This window comes from Ranitomeya imitator, chromosome 6, assembly GCF_032444005.1.
Source record: "Ranitomeya imitator isolate aRanImi1 chromosome 6, aRanImi1.pri, whole genome shotgun sequence".
NCBI lineage: Eukaryota > Metazoa > Chordata > Amphibia > Anura > Dendrobatidae > Ranitomeya > Ranitomeya imitator.
In genome coordinates, this window is record NC_091287.1 from 475,870,690 (window position 1) to 475,889,905 (window position 19,216).

The following is a 19,216-nucleotide window of genomic DNA, read 5'->3' on the forward strand; positions in this document are numbered from 1 at the left end:
TTTGGGTCAAACCAGTGAGGGGTTTGACAATTTGAGAAAACCCCCTTATAAATTTCCTATAATAATTAGCGAACCCCAAGAACCGATGAAGGCTTTTAAGATCTCTGGGTTGCACCCAGTCCACAATAGCTTGAACCTTTCGGGGGTCCATATGAAACCCTTCAGCAGACAAGATGAACCCCAGAAAGGACAATTCCTGAACAAAAAACAAACATTTATCTGGTTTAGCAAAAAGACAGTTCTACCGGAGCCTCTGGAGAACAGCACGCAGATGACAAATATGGGCCAGCTTCTCCGTACACCAGAATGTCATCTAGATAAATAGCCACCTTCGAACCAAAGAGAGGCAGGAAACGTTAAACCCACCATAACCAGGCCGGGGAAAGAAAAACAAGAAGCAAACCTCGTCCTGGATCATGATACTCAGACTTTCCGGGCAGTAATAAGTTGCGGTCACAAGATGGCGGCGCGGGACTGGAGCGGCACCGGGAAGAGCAGAAGACAACTGCTAATGAGTTCCAGACTGGGGGCAGGGAACATAGATTAACGGCACCACTCCAGAACTGCAATAGAAAATACAAAAAACGCTGGGCGTGGTGTTTGGGTGGTGTTAGGAGTGGTTATTGGGGTGCTGTTTGGAGCGGTGCTTGGAGCGGTGCTTGGAGCAGTGTTTGCGGTGGTGCTTGGAGTGGCACTTGCAGTAGTGTTTTGGGCGGTGTTTGCGGTGGTGCTTGGAGTGGTGTTTGGGGCAGTGTTTGAGGGGGTGTATGGAGTGGTGCTTGGAGTGGAGCTTGGAACAGTGTTTGGAGCAGTGTTTGGAGCGGTGTTGGGAGCGGTGTTTGAGGTGATGTTTGGAGCTGTGTTTGGGGCACTGTTTTGGGCGGTGATTGGGGCGATGTTTGGGGTGGTGTTTGGGGAGATGTTTGGAGCAGTGTTTGGGGCGGTGTTTGAGGCAATGTTTGGTGCGGTGTGTGCAGAGGTGTTTGAGGTGGTTTGGAGCCGTGTTTGGGGAGATGTTTAGGGTGGTGTTTGGGGCGATGTTTGGAGCTGCGTTTGCGGATGTGTTTGAGACGATGTTTGGGGTGGTGTTTGGGGTGGTGTTTGGGATGGTGTTTGAGGCGATGTTTGGAGCCGTGTTTGCAGCTGTGTTTGGAGCCGTGTTTGGGGCGGTGTTTGGAGCCGTGTTTGGGGCGGTGTTTGGAGCCGTGTTTGGAACCGTGTTTGGGACAGTGTTTGGGATAGTGTTTGCAGCTGTGTTTGGGGCGATGTTTGGAGCCGTGTTTGGGGCAGTGTTTGGCCATGTTTAGGGCAGTGTCATCGCCCCAAACACGGCTCCAAACACCGCCCCAAACAGCGTCCCAGTGTTTTGGGAGATGTTTGGGGCGATATTTGGAGCCATGTTTGAGGCAGTGTATGGGGTGGTGTTTGGGGTGGTGTTTGGAGCCGTGTTTGGAACTGTGTTTGGGGCAGTGTTTGCAGCTGTGTTTGGGGCGATGTTTGGAGCCGTGTTTGGGGCAGTGTTTGCAGCTGTGTTTGGAGCCGTGTTTGGGGCAGTGTTTGGAGCCGTGTTTGGGGCGGTGTTTGAGGCAGTGTTTGGAGCCATGTTTAGGGCAGTGTCATCGCCCCAAACAGGGCTCCAAACACCGCCCCAAACATCGTCCCAGTGTTTTGGGAGATGTTTGGGGCGATGTTTGGAGCCGTGTTTGAGGCAGTGTATGGATCAGTGTTTGGGGTGGTGTTTGGGGCGATGTTGAGAGCCGTGTTTGGGGCAGTGTTTGCAGCTATATTTGGGGCGATGTTTTGAGTGGTGTTTGGGGCGGTGTCATCGCCCCAAACAAGGCACCAAACAGCGTCCCAGAGATTTGGGGGATGTTTGGGGGCGGTGTTTGAGGCGGTGTATGGAGCAGTGTTTGGAGTGGAGCTTGGAATGGTGTTTGGAGCAATGTTTGCGGTGGTGCTTGGAGTTGAGGCGATTTTTGGAGCCGTGTTTGGGGTGGTGTTTGGGACTGTGTTTAAAGCTTTGACTTGTCCCTAGTGATGAGCCAGTGTACTGGTTGCTCGGGTTTTCCAGAGCACGCTCGGGTGGTCTCTTTAGTGTTTGGAGATTTAGTTTTCATCGCGGCAGCTGAATGATTTACAGCTACTAGCCAGGCTCAGTACATGTGGGGGTTGCCTGGTTGCTAGGGAATCCCCACATGTAATCAAGCTGGCTAGCAGCTGTAAATCATTCAGCTGAGGTGAGGAAAACTTAATCTCCGAGCACTAATACTCGGACATCACCCGAGCGTGCTTGGGAGAACTCGAGCAGCGAGTACACTCGCTCATCACTACTTGTCCCACAACACACAATCTGACTCCCAACTACGTGGATGGGTTTGAACATTATTGCTCCTGGAATTTGGCTCTTGAAAACATTTTTTTTTTCTTGAACTGTGAAAAAAGCTGTAGAACATAATAAAGTGTTTATTGTCCGATCCGCCGGATGACAGGAACACAATATTTATTATGAACACTTAAAAAGGGAATGTAAAATAATTAGACTAACAAAACATTACAGAATTGATGTTTTTGTTTGTCCCCCTCCCAAAAAAAAATAAAGTTATTCAATGAGTCACGTCACATGTACCCGAAAAAGGTGCTAGTAGAAATGCAATTCATCCAGCAAAACAAAACCTCGCGAACTACGGCACAAAACGCTTCAAACAAAGGACGTGAAGCTCAGGCTTTCAGCGGCCTCTTCTTCATCAGTCCCTCATGCTGCCGCTCCCACGTGGCAAGCCCCAGCCAATCAGCACCGCTCAGAGTCCTGTCCCCTCCGCGCCTGCTGCCTCACTGTCACAGAGCTCAATTTATAAACAAACAGTTGCGTCCTTCCGCTTCTGCGGCGCGGTTCACTGATTGGTTGTAAGGCTGGAGGTGGGAGGGGCTACGCAGTGGAAGCGTATGGTTGCCATGCCGCCAACAGCTTCCGGTCTGTGTAACTTGCCGCCTTCGCCTTCATTCAGCGGGAGTTGCGTCCTGTACAGACCCGGGTGAGTGCGGTATTCTGCGTCTGTCACCGACAGCGGTACACAATTCACACTGCAGACGTTTCCTGTCACCACAAGTTCTTCTGGGGCTTGTGGTGCCTCGGTGACGTGCGCATAGTGCTCAGGGGAGTGCTAGGGAATTGCCTTTATAGCAGTTTCCTTCCTTTATTGAGACATGAGCTTTATTTAAAGGAATTGTCCTGTTTGTCACAGCAGCAGTGATCTGTGATCCGGCGACCCCTGGGCCCCCCATGGATGACGGGTCGCCCTGAAGGCCCCTTCACATTCGACGCTGCAGCGATACCGACAACGATGCACTCCTCCTGCACTGGCTGTGAGCACAGCGGCCGGAAAGCAGAGCGGTGACGTCACCGCTCTGCTTTCCGGCTGACCAACGCTCACAGCCAGTACAGGAAGAGTGCAGAGAAGCAGAGCGCCGGGGACAGACAGCGGTAGGTAAGTATGTAGTGTTTGCTTTTTTTTACTTTTACGCTGGTAACCAGGGTAAACATCGGGTTACTAAGCGCGGCCCTGCGCTTAGTTACCCGATGTTTACCCTGGTTACCAGTGAAGACATCGCTGGATCGGTGTCACACACGCCGATCCAGCGATGTCCACGGGAGATCCAGCGACGAAATAAAGTTCTGAACTTTATTCAGCGACCAACGATCTCCCAGCAGGGGCCTGATCGTTGGTCGCTGTCACACATAACGATTTCCTTAACGATATCGTTGCTACGTCACAAAAAGCAACGATATCGTTATGTGTGAAGGTACCTTTACTGACAGCCGCCTGCCACAGTGACATTACCCGAGGGTGAGGGGCAAGGACTTGGTCGGGTCCAAATGAGTTTACAGATTCTTTAGTGCTTGAGCCATCAAATGCTTTAAAGGGAACCTGTCACCCCGTTTTTTCAAGAAGAGCTAAAAATAGCGTTAAATAGGGGCAGAGCTGTGCTTTACATTAGTGTATTTTGGAGCCTTTATTCACCACATATGCTGCCGAAATATCTTTGTAAAGTCGCCGTTTTGGGCTGTCACTCACGCTCGTCAGGTCATATGGGCGTAGTGACATCGCTGTTTCTCCCCCAGGTCTCCGTTGGTGGCGTAGTGGTGTGCGCATGTCCAAGTGGCGAATCCACTGCGCAGCTTCAAGGAAAATAGCGCGATCTGCGCTATTCAGCCGTTTATCAGTGGGCGTGGCCATCTTTGTGAGGCCGCGCGTGCGCAGATGGTTCTTCTCGGCTTCCCGGGGCTTCAGGAAAATGGCCGCGGAATGCCGCGCGTGCGCAGATGGCGATCTCGGCGGCCATTTTCCTGAAGCCGAGTTCGCATCTTCCCCCACTATCGCCCTATAGTGAGTTCAGACGTCCCCACTACCACCCTAAAATGTGTACTGATTGCCCCACTATTGTGACTGGTTTGGTTTGGTGGTGGTCTAGTGTGTCTAAATATTTGATAAGGAAATGCTTTGTGTTTAGGATCCGGCCATAATAAAGATGGCGGCCTGGGATCAAGATGGCAAGGAACTGAGCTTGATGGATAAACAGATCACGAGGTAAGAGCCCAAATCTGCAAATTAAAAGGGTTGTTTGAGCATGTAATGATGATGACATATTTGGCAGTAGACCATCAATATCAGATTGGGGGCAGTTTGACCCCCAATCACCTGTTACTGAGTGGATCTAGATGTAAGCATTGAAAGGAGCTGAACAGCACTTTGCACGGCCGCTGCTAAATTCTGCAATCATTATCATATGCCCGGACAATCTCTTTTAGCAATTAAGGAGGATCTGTCATATGATTTCACAATACAAACTGCAGACATTATTAAATAGATCTTTTTCCATCATACATGACGGCACCACGAGAGAGGGGATCCGCCCATCAAGGACAGGAAACCTTCAAGATAAAAGGGGCGGCTCCTCTCTCCACATCAGTTGGTTTCCTGTCCTTGACGGGGAACCCTCAAGAAAAGGACACTCTAATAATTCCCTACTTGGACGACTTCCTGATAGTGGGAAAGAACTTTTCTCACTGTCAGGAGCAGGTCAGGATAGTGATGGACACTCTTCAGACACTGGGATGGCAACTAAATCTCAAGAAGTCCAAGTTAGAGCCGGCATTGGTCCAGAATTTCCTGGGGATAACGGTGGACTCCGTGGCACAATAGTGCCGCCTCCCAGAAGAAAAAGACGAAAAAATCAAACAGATGATTATGGCCACATTAAAAAAGCCGGAAATGACCTTAAGAAGGGCCATGTCGGTGTTGGGGTCCCTAACCTCCTGCATACCGGCAGTAAAATGGGCCCAGTTCCATGCAAGAGAACTGCAATGGTGTGTGCTGCAGAACGACCTGGAACTTCAGGGACAGTTAGAGCAGAAGCTCACTCTCCCACTCTCTGTGCTCCAATCTCTCAGATGGTGGTTACAGATAGAGTCATCCCCCAGAGGAGTTCCCTGGACATTCACAGCCTCCATGGTAATCACAACGGACGCCAGTCCATGGGGATGGGGAGCTCACTCAGACACACTATGGGTCCAAGACCCCTGGGCTCAAGAGGAGAAAGATCTATCCTCAAACGAGTGGGAGCTCCTAGCAATAGAAAGGGCGCTAGAGAGATTACTTCCACACTTGGCAGGGCATCATGTGAGAGTCCTATCGGACAAACGAACAGCGGTCGCATACGTGAACCACCAGGGAGGCACCCGCTCTCGGGCACTGATGCACATAACCACAAGACTCATGTCTCTAGCCGAAAAGCACTTCCTGTCATTATCGGCCCTGCATATCCGAGGTGTGGACAAACATAAAGGCAGACTTTCTAAGCAGGAACCACTTGAGGCAAGGGGAATGGTCCCTAAAAAAGTCTGTTTTTCAACGGATAGTGCACATGTGGGGAAAACCCAGGGTGGACCTCTTTGCCTCAAAAGTCAACAAGAAAGTCCAAAAATTCTGCTCCCTGAACCCTACAGACAGGCCGTTGGCAGTAGACGCCTTCAGCATAAAATGGACATCTGGACTCTTGTATGCCTTCCCACCGATATGTCTAATCCCAGTGGTTCTGAGGAAGATCAGGGAAGACAAGGCCAGAGTGATCGTGATAGCGCCCTTCTGGCCGAAAAGACCGTGGTTCTACTGGCTGAGAGTGATGTCAGTGACGGACCTGTGGGTTCTCCCGGAAGACCAGGACCTTCTAACTCAGGGTCCCTTCAACCACCCGCAGAACTCCGGGCTTCATTTGACAGTCTGGCATTTGAGCGGTCGTTACTAGAGAAAGAGGGGTTCTCAGCTGGGTTAATATCCACCTTGCTCAGCAGCAGAAAACCAGTAACGACCAAGATCTATGGGAGGATATGGAAGAAATTCCTGTCCAGCTCAGGGCCAATACGGGAAGGGGAGGTCCCGATAGTGGCAAAACTGGAGTTCCTGCAGAAGGGCTTAGATCTGGGGTTAGCTGTTAGTACCCTCAAAGTACACATTTCAGCCTTAGCAGCCCTATTCAACTGTGACCTGGCAAGTAATAGGTGGGTGGTGAGGTTTATCCGAGCCTGTAGTAGAACTGACTCTGTCCCATCTCCTACTCCTCCACCATGGGATCTAAATCTAGTGTTAACTGCCCTGACGGAAAGCCCCTTTGAGCCGTTAAATACAACTTCTGATAAAATACTAACATTAAAAACAGCTTTGTTAGTGGCACTTACGTCGGCCCGTAGGGTGGGGGATTTACACGCGTTGTCAGCTGACCCCCCTTACACACAAATTATGGACGATAGGGTTGTATTAAAATTAGATCCGGCATATCTCCCCAAAGTGGTATCGAGATTCCATAGAGCTCAGGATATAACCCTACCCTCTTTCTGTCCCAATCCCAGTAACAAAAAAGAGGAGAGACTCCATTGCCTAGACGTTAGGAGATGTATCCTACAGTATCTAGAGGTGACTAAATCCTGGAGGAAGCAGAGGGCTTTATTTGTTTCATTCCAGGGGTCAAGGAAGGGCCTTAAAGCCTCAAAACAGACTATAGCTAGATGGGTGAGAGAGGCCATTATTCTAGCATATAGTAGTGCAGGCAGGGTTGTTCCACAGGGTCTGAAAGCCCACTCCACGAGGGCCATGGCGACGCCGTGGGCGGAGAGAGCAGATGCTACCATCGACCAAATCTGTAAGGCGGCCACTTGGTCCTCTCCGTCTACTTTTTTTAAACATTATAGACTAGACCTATCTGCTACCTCTGATCTCCCTTTTGGGAGAAGAGTGTTACAAGCAGTGATCCCTCCCTAGAAGAGAATACAAATCTCTGTAACTCTCTCGTGGTGCTGTCATGTATGATGGAAAAACACGGGTATTACATACCTGGTAATGTGTTTTTTCATGAGACATGACGGCACCCTTATATTCCCACCCTTTTGATCACGTCATTAGTTGGGTGCATTATTAGCATTATTTGTATTATACACTCCCTGGGGTATCGGTGAATAGAACTGTATAGGATGTATTATTTATGTGTACACTAACCAGCGGAGTTCCTCTCGTACTCTGTAAAACAACTGATGTGGAGAGAGGAGCCGCCCCTTTTATCTTGAAGGTTTCCTGTCCTTGATGGGCGGATCCCCTCTCTCGTGGTGCCATCATGTCTCATGAAAAAACACATTACCAGGTATGTAATACCCGTGTTTTGGACCCGATGAGGCTGCTGTATTTTTTTTTGAAAATCCACATCATAATTGCTATATAACCCTTTATGAAAGTTTTTGCTTTTTTTCCGTCCATCTGGCCTGATTGACAGCTGCTTCGTATCCCACCTCTCTGATGATGAGATCGAACATTGCTCCGTACAAGCTAAACTGACCGACCGGGCGGGAGGACGGAGAATGAATACTCGTGGACTCTGAGCGCTTTCTTTAACTGGATTTAGAAAACGCACCTCTTATTATGAGGATTATGCAGCTATTTTGAAGTGGATTTTCAGAGCAGGTACACCAATCTCATCAGGTCCAAGATATCGATCTTCTAATGTGTGCAGTTAATATTTTGAAATCTGGTAACAAATTCACTTTAAGATGTTTCCCGTGACCTGTTCATGTCAGGTTTAATGTCTCTGCTTAAAATATTTGTAGGTGTAACATGGATGTCTAAGGGTATGTGTCCACGTTCAGGATTGCATCAGGATTTGGTCAGGATTTTTCATCAGTATTTGTAAGCCAAAACCAGGAGTGGAACAATTAGAGGAAAAGTATAATAGAAACATATGCTCCACTTTTGCATTTATCACCCACTCCTGGTTTTGGCTTACAAATACTGATGAAAAATCCTGACCAAATCCTGATGCAATCCTGAACGTGGACACATACCCTTACAGTGAGATCCATCACCCTTGGCTATAATGGTGTCATTACAGCACGGACATTACGAGCTTTTCATGGCGTAAAGCCTCTTGGTGACAGGTGCCACCATTTCGTATTTCTTCTAAGGTCATTGTCACTAATTGACATCTGTTTTACAGCCACATCATAAAAAGTCCATGATATATTTCAATGAATGCCTGTAACAGATGGCCATTAGGATCACAGATTTATAAGAAAAGTATACAGCACGGATGGACCCCGCCATACAAAATACAGAACTCTGCTTCACTAGTCCGCACAAAGTCATTGGGATGATGACTATACTGATCAGATGAGGACCTTAAAGGGGTTGTGTGGCCTTAGGCTACAAGTCTGAAGTCACAATATGTGACTGCAGACTTGTGAATCCTCACATTGCGTGCGCTGTACACTGTGGGGCTTTTCTAGTGGGCGCGACGGGCGCAGAATGTGGCCGGGAGTATGCAAGTCCCATGACCACCTGCTTCCAGCACTGAGGAATCCTCACAGCGTGCATAGAGTGACTGCAGCCTTGTAGCCTAAGGCTGGACAAACCCTTTAATTAACGCTATTTTGACCTTTTTATCACTAAAGTAGTCATATGCACGCACCATGTACGTTCAGATTTTTTTTCGGGTGTCGTTCACAAGAAATGGAATTAAAAATTGAGGTGTGAAGAGGCCCTAAAGCAGGGGTGTCAAACTGCATTCCTCGAGGGCTGCAAACAGGTCATGTTTTCAGGATTTCCTTGTACTGCACAGGTGATAATTTAATCACCTACACAAATAATGAGTTGGTGATTAAATTATCACCTGTGCAGTACAAGGAAATCCTGAAAACATGACCTGTTTGCAGCCCTCGAGGAATGCAGTTTGACACCCCTGCCCTAAAGTCCTCACTTTAAGACCACCTATCTTTATACAAGTAGCTGAACCACGCCACGCATATGATGGTGATCCAGACCCCTTTGTACTCAGGCATCCCACAGAAGTAATCTGCACAAGGTCTGATTAACCCTTACATTGTGATTAGCGGAGCTCCTTGCTCGCTCTCCATGGTTGTGTCTCGATGAATCTTGCATGGCTGGGCGCGGTGTAATTCTGAAGATTGACAGCTCAGACCAGCGTCACTGTGGCACTGCTGGTCTGTACTGAGTGCTCTCCTGGGCTGCAAGCAGAGACTGCCTCTGCAGCATGGAAGAAGGCATGTGGGACTGACTCTGGTTCTGGTCCAGTGATCCGGCCAGCTTCAGAGCAACGTGCATCGCACTGCTAGCCTAGTTAACGAGCCACTCTGAGGCTGCAGGGTGGCCGGTAACCTAGGCCACAAGAGGTACACTAGAAAAAAAAGTGTCAGGAGGACTGATCAATATAGAAGTGTCAGGAGGACTGATCAATATAGAAGTGTCAGGAGGACTGATCAATATAGAAGTGTCAGGAGGACTGATCAATATAGAAGTGTCAGGAGGACTGATCAATATAGAAGTGTCAGGAGGACTGATCAATATAGAAGTGTCAATCAGACTGGCGGCCTCGACCAATTAGAGACGCGGGATTTCTACGTCGATGCTATGCCGGTCTCTGATTGGTCGAGGCCTGGCGGCATCGACCAATCAGAGAGCCGGGATTTCCAGGACAGACAGACAGACGGAAAAACCCTTAGACAATTATATATATAGATGTCTAAAACAATGCGAATACAATGAATACCCAGACGTGAATAAACACCACCACCGACTTAATAAAATACGGAGGCACCAAGGGGAGGTGCCTCTCCCTATATGTAACCTATCTCACCCTGCCTGACAGCGGAGGTTGGCACCCTATGTCCTGCGCTCTGGCGCCCCCACTCGGCGACGGCTCTCCCTGTCTGCCCTATTGCGCCTAACAGTGGCAGGGGAGTGAAAAGAGATGCCTAAAGGGTGAGAAAGATAGTTTAAGGAGATATGCGGTTTGTCTTTGAATCATATAATAGAGCTAATTGAAGCTGGTCTCATGGCTGGACTAGATATAGTTTATGTAGAAATCTTCTTCTATTGATAAACTTTCTTATGTGAATGCTTCTTGTATTGACAAATCTTCTTATATGAATGCCTAACTGCTGACTGAACAATCCATAATAACCCAAGCAGATATTTCATAAACAGAATAAAGGCCTATTATATATGGATAGAGGAAATAGAGAGGATAGTGAGAGGGATATCTTATCTTATTCCTACTGATGGCATATATTCCTCATATATCAATAACACATGTGTATACAAGATGCTTAAAATACACTGAACCAAACACGCTCTATGTTTATATAAACTCTCACAGGCCTAATATATAGTCCACAGAAAAATGTCAGTACTGCTATGTACATAGGTTAAAGGGAACCTGTCACCCCGAAATTCGCGGGTGAGGTAAGCCCACCGACATCAGGGGCTTATCTACAGCATTCTGTAATGCTGTAGATAAGCCCCCGATGTTACCTGAAAGAGGAGAAAAAGACGTTATATTATACTCACCCAGGGGCGGTCCCGCTGCTGGTCAGGTCAAACGGGCGTCTCCGGTCCGCTGCGGCGCCTCCCATCTTCATTACAAGACGTCCTCTTCTGATCTTCAGCCACGGCTCCGGCGCAGGCGTACTTTGCTCTGCCCTGTTGAGGGCAGAGGATAGTACTGCAGTGCGCAGGCGCCGGAAAGGTCAGAGGCCCGGCGCCTGCGCACTGCAATACTTTGTCTGCCCTCAACAGGGCAGAGCAAAGTACGCCTGCGCCGGAGAAGTGGCTGAAGATCAGAAGAGGACGTCTTGTAATGAAGATGGGAGGCGCCGCAGCGGACCTGAGACACCAATTTGACCAGACCGCAGCGGGACCGCCCCTGGGTGAGTATAATATAACGTCTTTTTCTCCTCTTTCAGGTAACATCGGGGGCTTATCTACAGCATTACAGAATGCTGTAGATAAGCCCCTGATGCCGGTGGGCATACCTCACCCGCGGATTTCGGGGTGACAGGTTCCCTTTAAAGAGATAAACCCGCTTAAAGGGAACCTGTCACCCCGTTTTTTCAGTACGAGATACAAATACAGTTAAATAGGGCCTGAGCTGTGCGTTACTATAATGTATTTTGTGTACCCTGAATCCCCACCTATGCTGCCGAAATAACTTACCAAAGTCGCCGTTTTCGCCTGTCAATCAGGCTGGTCAGGTCATATTGGCGTGGCGACCGCTGTTTCTTCCCCCAGATCTTGCATACATTTCCGTTGGTGGCGTAGTGGTTTGCACATGCCCATCTTCTGAATCCATTGGGCAGGAGAAGAAAAAACACGCGATCTGCGCTATTTCCCTGGTGATCTGTGGGGGCGGCCATCTTCCTGAGGCCGCGCGTGCGCGTCTGGAGTCCTCTGCTGCCCGGGGCCGCGGGATGCCGCACGTGCGCAGATGGAGATCGCGGCGGCCATTTTCCTGAAGCCCCGGTGTATATATAATGAATCTCTAATAAGCTTGTTGTAGCCAGAATAATACAATGGCCTTGGGGAGGGAGGGGGATTTTTATTGTCAGATTGACTGCAATATACACCAAGTATATGGATAAAGAGTTCAATATTGGGACCAGATACATAGTGTCACAATAGCCCATGGCGGCTGATAAGTGTGACCAGGTTTAAGTGGTTTTGCAGACCAAAACAGGGGATTTATGAACATGGATATACCAGAAAAAAAACTAATAAAAGCCCAATCAATAGTATAATAAGAAACCAGCAGGTTTTGATGGTTTTACAGATTCAGAAAGACAGATTATGAAAAACCAAATTTCAATATTGTCACAAAAAGCAGTTAAACTGTAAAATTAAAATGATACCTTGGGTGATGAAATCCATCTTGTGGTTCTTGTGTAATCGGTTGAAAAACACTAACGTTGCACCATCAATTACCAAGAATGATTACTCTAGAGCAGTGTTCCCCACCAAAAGGTCATGTCTTCAGGATTTCTTTAGTATTACACAGGTAGTAATTGCATCAGCTGGACAACCAAGAATCCCATCACCTGTGTAATACTAAGGAAATCCAGAAAACATGACCTGTTGGTGGCTCTTGAGGGCCAGAGTTGAAACTGCATTACTGCCATAGAAAATGGGTAATAAAGGAAAAAAACACCATATAATGTACATATGAAGTATTCATCTGAAAAAAGGCTATGAAAAAAACAGTAGAGAAGAAGGTACTTGGCGAACTACCATGTCAAGGCATCCTTCAAAGTTGGGTCCCTCTCCTGTAATCAGTGTTAGGCCGGCTTCACACTTGCGAGTTTTACGGACGTAAGAGCGCAGAAAGCCTGGGAGCTTTCTAGGTAAGTTCCCACGATCTATGAACATCCAGCAGAGGGCGCCTCACCGCAAATGAAGCTAAATATAGATCATTGATCTATATTTAGCCTCATTCCCCGGGGTTTTGCAGCAAGGAGCAGCATTGCATTAGCGGAACTCCTTGCTGCAAAATGTTTTAACCCCTTCAGAAGGATTTACATCGTTGGACGTTACAGATCTGCGGAGGGTAAGGATATTGTTGGTTTATTATGTTTTTTTACTTACAGAACGAGGGTCTTCAGTGACTGGATTGGGCGTAGAATAAAATACTCCAACAACCATTGTTTTTATTTCATTAAAATAATTTTAAATAATGTGTTTGTGTTTTATTTAACCCTTTACTACAATTGGATTAATAATGGATAGGTGTCATAATTGACGCCTCTCCATTATTAATTAGGCTTAATGTCACCTTACAATAGCAAGGTGGCATTAACCCTTCATTACCCCATATCCCACCGCTACACGGGAATGGGAAGAGAGTGGCCAAGTGCCAGAATAGGCGCATCTTCCAGATGTGCCTTTTCTGGGGTGGCTGGGGGCAGATATTTTTAGCCGGGGGGGGGGCAATAACCGTGGACCCTCTCCAGGCTATTAATATCTGCCCTCAGTCACTGGCTTTACTACTCTGGCGGAGAAAATTGCGCGGGAGCCCACGCCAATTTTTTCCGCCATTTAACCCTTTATTTTAAGAGCTAGAACGGCCAAATTTTGCAGATACACACTACTGACAGTAGTAGTGTGGAATCTGCAAAAAAAAAAGTGTTTTAGGAAGGAGAAAGAAAAAGCCGGTAATTGAATTACCAGCTTTCAAGCTGTATAGCGCTGGAAAAAATATTAATATATATACATATATGTGTCTACTGACATATATATATTTTTTTCTTTTTGGGACACATGGATCACTTCTATAGCGGTATGTTGGTTTTGCAAGCCTGCGAGAAAACCGCGCAGTACGGATGCCATACGGATTACATACGGAGGATGCCATGCGCAAAAAACGCTGACACACCCTGCCTACGGAGGAGCTACGGACCACTATTTTCGGGACTTTTCAGCGTATTACGGCCGTAATATACGGACTGTATTTTCATACGCTGAGTGTGAAGCCGGCCTTAGAAGTTTTCTGTTAATGATGTGCCTGTGCTCCGGGGTGGGACGGTCTGCAGAGTCTTACCTTCCTGCTCTAGGCCAGAGAAACCAAGGAAAGACCTGACCACAGTCGGCCCCGAAGCCCAAACAGTCTGTCTCAGTCTCTATGATGAGGAACATGTTTGTGCTTTGGTGCCTGTGGGCAGGTCTTTCCTTGGTTTCTCTGGCCTAGAGCAGGAAGATAAGACTCTGTGTACAGTCCCACCCCAGAGCACGGGCATATCATTAACTGAAAACTTCTAATACTGATTACACAAGAACCACAAGACGGATTTCTTCACCCCAAGTATCATTTTAATCAGTGGCAACATGGCAGTAGTTTACTTAGCACAATCCTGCTGACAGATTCTCTTTACGACAACCTCTTTAAGGTGATTGGGTGCAGAGTCGTCTGACAGCCATGCAGGATAAGATGGTCCCAGCAAAGGGCAGCTGTAAAGTGCATTGTGCAACCAAGCAACCTAAGATTAAAAGATTTATACTTTTCATTTCTGCTTATCAAGTACCATCGATGTTGTCTTGGCCAACGTTTTATCCCCCTGAATCATGGAGTTCTTATTTAAAGGGCTAGTCCCATCACTACAGGTGTAGTGCTACACAGCGCACAGGGGTCAGATGACAAATCCTCTTTATCTCTGACCTGTGCCGCGTGTTACTTGTCCAGTTTTGACATTTACTGGATCTGATTGTTTACTAGTCTTCCTTTATTATTCTCTTAGTTTGCTGGACCTTACCTTGAATCCCCACCTCTTGTCACTCAATCTGCACTGCAATCAGATCTGCAGGATTGAAGGCCTTTCCTATCTCCATGGTTTACAGCATCTGGACTTGTCATCCAATCTTATCTCCAGAATTGAAGGCCTGGACTCCCTGATAAGTCTACAAAGCCTAAATCTGTCCTGCAACAGACTAACAGCAATAGAAGGTTAGTTATAGTCTTCGTTACCATATTGTTAGTCAAAAAGCACGATTTTGCATGTGAACATAAAGGCATAGCCATAGTGGCCCTGTTACAAAGATCCAGTAGATACGTTTAGTGAAGAACTCCGCACGCGGGTTGTTCTTTAATCCGTATTTGAAGTTTGGGTATAAAGTGGCGCTGGTGGTTTCTCAGATTTAGATCCATGATGAGCCAAGATCTCAATCTTCACATCGGCGCCATTTTATTGAAGACTATCGGGAGATGAATCTGTGCAAGCGCAAATATATGAATACATTGACCAGTGGATATTACGTCATGTCATTGACTCTCCCCAACCAGTTCTAGCAGCCTGATATCGTGGTGATAAGGAATAACAGAGGAATGTTTATAGATTTCTATGTTATTTTATGTAGAATAAATTCTAATATGCCATTTCTGGGAAGCTTTGTGACAACCACAGCCATTTCTGTATTTGCTGACCCAACATCTGCCCTTTTCTACAAAGGAGGAACAAGGCAGAAGTTAAAAATGAAAGATGTGCTCTGATCATAAGGATTCCAGTACATTATGATTGATGGGGGGGGGGGGTCTAATCTTTGGAAGCTTCCCACCGGTCTTGAGAAAGAAAGGGCCAGATAAGTACTGTAGCGTTGTACCCCCTTCTGTGGCACTGGCAGCGCAGGGAACTGGTTCACAGAAATGGGGATGCAGCACTTAAAGGGAATCTGTCTCAACATTTGGCCTATGTAAACAATTAATATGGGCATACAGGTTATAGGCTTCTGAGGAGAGTGATACTTGTGTGTGTTATATCACATGCTTTGTGGATAAATCATCTTTTATCACTTTATATAAATGACCTCTTCCAGGCTCTGGGGAGGACGCTGCCTGGAGATAACTCTGCCCCCAGAGATTATTACATGAAGGGGAGTTACCAGTGTGATGGCCGCTCTCTGACACATCTGCAGGTTCCTCTCAGATCCCATCTCACAGGCAGATGGGATTGTAATATTGTTACAGTACAGCAGAGCTGTGAGAGCTGCAGCAAATGTGTGTGTAAGGAGACAAAGTTCATTTCTCCTGTTTTGTGTTGGTTACTTGTCTCACACTGGTAACTCCCCTTCATGTAATAATCTCTGGGGGCAGAGTTATTTCCAGGCAGCGTCCTCCCTCGAGCCTGGAAGAGGTCATTTACATAGTGATAAAAGATGATTTCTCAACAACCAGGCATCTGATATGAGGCATACAGGCATCACTCTCCTCAGCAGTCTATAACCTGTATGCCCATATTAATAGTCTAGATAGGTCAAATGTGGTGACAAATTCAATTTAGTTAGCTCTGTGATCCCTTCTTTGTCAGGTTTGGTGGATGGGTTCCACAGATGGGACTCCCACCAATAATTGCATCTACTGCTTCTTTCACATACAAACTCCTACATCCCATAAGCTGGCCATACACATTAGATGGTTGATGGCTGAACGATGCTTTGTCCGATTCAGCCGACTCTCGCATACACAGGAGCAGTCATTTGGCCGAGCGCTCCTGTGTTCTCTGAGAAAATCACCGACTGACGGGTTGGCCTGAGAATTATCTGCAGGAGAACAATGCAATCATCAGTCAGAAATTGGACGGCCGACATTAGCCTAATGTGTATGGGGGCTTAGCACCTTAGCTGAGGCCCTGCAACTCAAAAGTGCAAATACCACCGAGTGTCTAACATCTGTAAAAGTTACAAATCCCAGAATGCAAAGCATTAGCGCTACTGCAGATGATAAGACTGTAAGGAATGCTGGGAGATTTCTGCTCCGAAGCTTGCAGAATTTCTCTGTGAAGCCAGTAACACGGGCTGTAAGCACATCGCATTCGTTAGATGACATCTGCATCTGTATATATATTATATTATTGAGCGTGATTCCCACAATGTGTTTTCAGGGCTGCAGAACTTATTACATCTGAGGAAAGTGAACGTCTCCTACAACCGTATACATGACCTGAGTGGTAAGTGGATGTGTAACCCCCGGCCCCCAGGTTTTATTAATGAGCAGACATTTCTAGCGAGACCTGGTAATGCGTCCGATGGCTTCATCTTCCCCGTTAGTGTAATGGATTGTGACAGTAACATCTTTATGATAATATCACTCTGTACACAATGAAGAACCGCAGATTGGTTTTCAAAGAGTTTAACATATTAACATTTCCATTTATTGGCCTCCTGATGCATACATTCATATTCTCCTGCGCCTGCTATTAATGTGATCCATCTCGTGGCACAGACAGGACCGCTCCTAGAGACCTGCATTTCCATTAAACAGAATCTGTCACGAAGGCTCCTATCATCGTAACCATTCTTCTGTGGGGTCAAGGACACATGTTCTCCCCCGACACATCCTCTTTAAAGGGAATCTCTCATCATGTTTTTGCCACCTGATATGAGAATAGGGGCAGGGACCCTGATTCCAGTAATGTGTCACTTACTGGGCTGCTTAGTCTAGTTTTGATTAAAAAAAATCGCTGTTTCAGCAACAGGAGATTATCATTATAGACTAGTAAACCTGCAGTCATGAAGTCCTCCACGAGTTTTAACCCCTACAGCAGTCTTCAGATTACATAACAAAAAACTGCTGACAGATTCCCTTTAAGGTGATACTAGCTGAATCATATACTCTATTGGAGGATTAGTGCTTTGGAACAGTCACCTTTGAGTGAGTGGAGCCCCACAGGACTGCAGGATGTTTCAGCGCCTACAACATACGGGCTTAGTAATGGCGGTGTCTTATATACGCCTCTCCATTACTGACCCCTGGGCTTGATGTCAGCGGATATTACATGACTGACCTCCTCCCCGTAACCATTACCCTGCTTGCTAATGCACTAGGGCAAATGGGAAGAGTCGAGGTTAAGCTCCTGGACTTGCGCATCTAATGGATGTTCCATTTCCGGGGCATCTGGGGGCTGGTGTTATTGGTCTGGGAGGGGCCAATATCAATGGCTCCTTCCCAGCCTATTAATATCAGTCTGCAGCTGTCAGTTTAGCCTTTTCTGGTTATTAAAAATAGTGGGGCCCTACATCGTTTTTTTGGGGCCCCTTTTTTAATAACCAGTAAAGGCTACTCAGACAGCTGGGAACTGATAATCGTCTAGGAAGATCCATGGATATTGGCCCCTTCCCAGAATAATAACACCAACTGCCAGCAGTCTGCTTTCCCACAGCTGGTTAATAAGGGGGGACCCCAGGCCATTTTTTTTATTTAATGTGCTGACTACAACGATCATCAGCGTCGCCTGGTCTCGCAGGGAGACCAAGTGAGGATGATGTAGCCCACTCACCTGCATGACAAGCCCTGCCCACCTGTAAGTTTCCAGATTCTGGAGGGGAGGGACAATCTGAGGGGACATCTTGGGAAGCAGCATATTCTCAGCCAGAGATTGTATAACCAGGGGAGCAGCTCCTGTTACAGAAGGATTTGACAAAACAAAGTTTTAGCAAAGGGATTAGCTATGGCAGTTAAGGCATATGAGAAGGGCACGTAAAGTAGTGGCCAACCCTTTTAATTTCCATCCCTGACTGTAGGAATAGTTCTTCTCACACTGCAGTAGTATATTCTCGGGTTAGGCTGCTTTCACACATCAGTTTTTTACCGTCAGGCACAATCTGGCGAATTTTTTTTAAAAAACGGCTCCTGCAAAAGTTGTCTCTGGATCCGTTTTTTTTTTTAAATCATTGTATTAGCGACGTATGGCCTCACGTTTCATCCGTTTTTCACCGGATCCGTTGAAAAAATTGTTTTTCTGTGGCCGAAGAAAACGGTCATAGGAACGTTTTTTGTCTGTCGAAAAAACGGACAGCGACAGATCCGTCGCCGTCTGTCATTTGCTATAACGGAAGCCTATGGCGCCGGATCCGTCAATGATGGAGTCCGGCGACGGATTCCGTTTCTTTAAACAAAGTATGCATTTTCCATTTTGGGGTGTCTCTGTCTCTCTCGAGAGCAAAAAAACGGATACGTCACATCAGTTTTTCACAATTTGCCACGGATACATTTTTTTTTCTCAAAATTCTCCGTATTGTGCCTGACGGCAAAAAACTGATGTGTGAAAGTAGCCTGATCTGTATAGAAAGTTCTTTTTTATGTGTTTTCCTACTCTCCCTTTTTTCAGGATTATTTGCCTTTCATGGAAGAAACCACAGACTTAGCCACTTGTATCTCCACAGTAACTGCATCAGCAGCATAGAGCAGGTATTGCACGCCATGATGGGATTACACTCGTTAGTTCACCTGACGTTGGAGCAGGATGGCAAAGGCAACCCAGTGTGTGCTGCAGAAGGTACAGTAGTGATGATAAGCATTCCCTGCTGACAGTGTGCACAACAGCTCATTAAGGCTATGTTCACAT

The 19,216-nt window shown here is 46.8% G+C and overlaps 1 protein-coding gene across 1 annotated transcript in view; it reads left to right on the forward strand.

Moving 5' to 3' along the window:
- The first annotated feature begins 2,940 nt into the window (after window positions 1-2,940).
- Window positions 2,941-19,216, forward strand: part of LRRCC1 (leucine rich repeat and coiled-coil centrosomal protein 1) — a 109,113-nt gene continuing 92,837 nt past the window's right edge. The window contains 5 exon segments of the mRNA XM_069731550.1: window positions 2,941-3,032; window positions 4,510-4,586; window positions 14,618-14,823; window positions 16,754-16,819; window positions 18,980-19,147. Coding sequence (XP_069587651.1) covers window positions 4,528-4,586; window positions 14,618-14,823; window positions 16,754-16,819; window positions 18,980-19,147 — 499 coding nt within the window. The 5' untranslated portion in view covers window positions 2,941-3,032; window positions 4,510-4,527.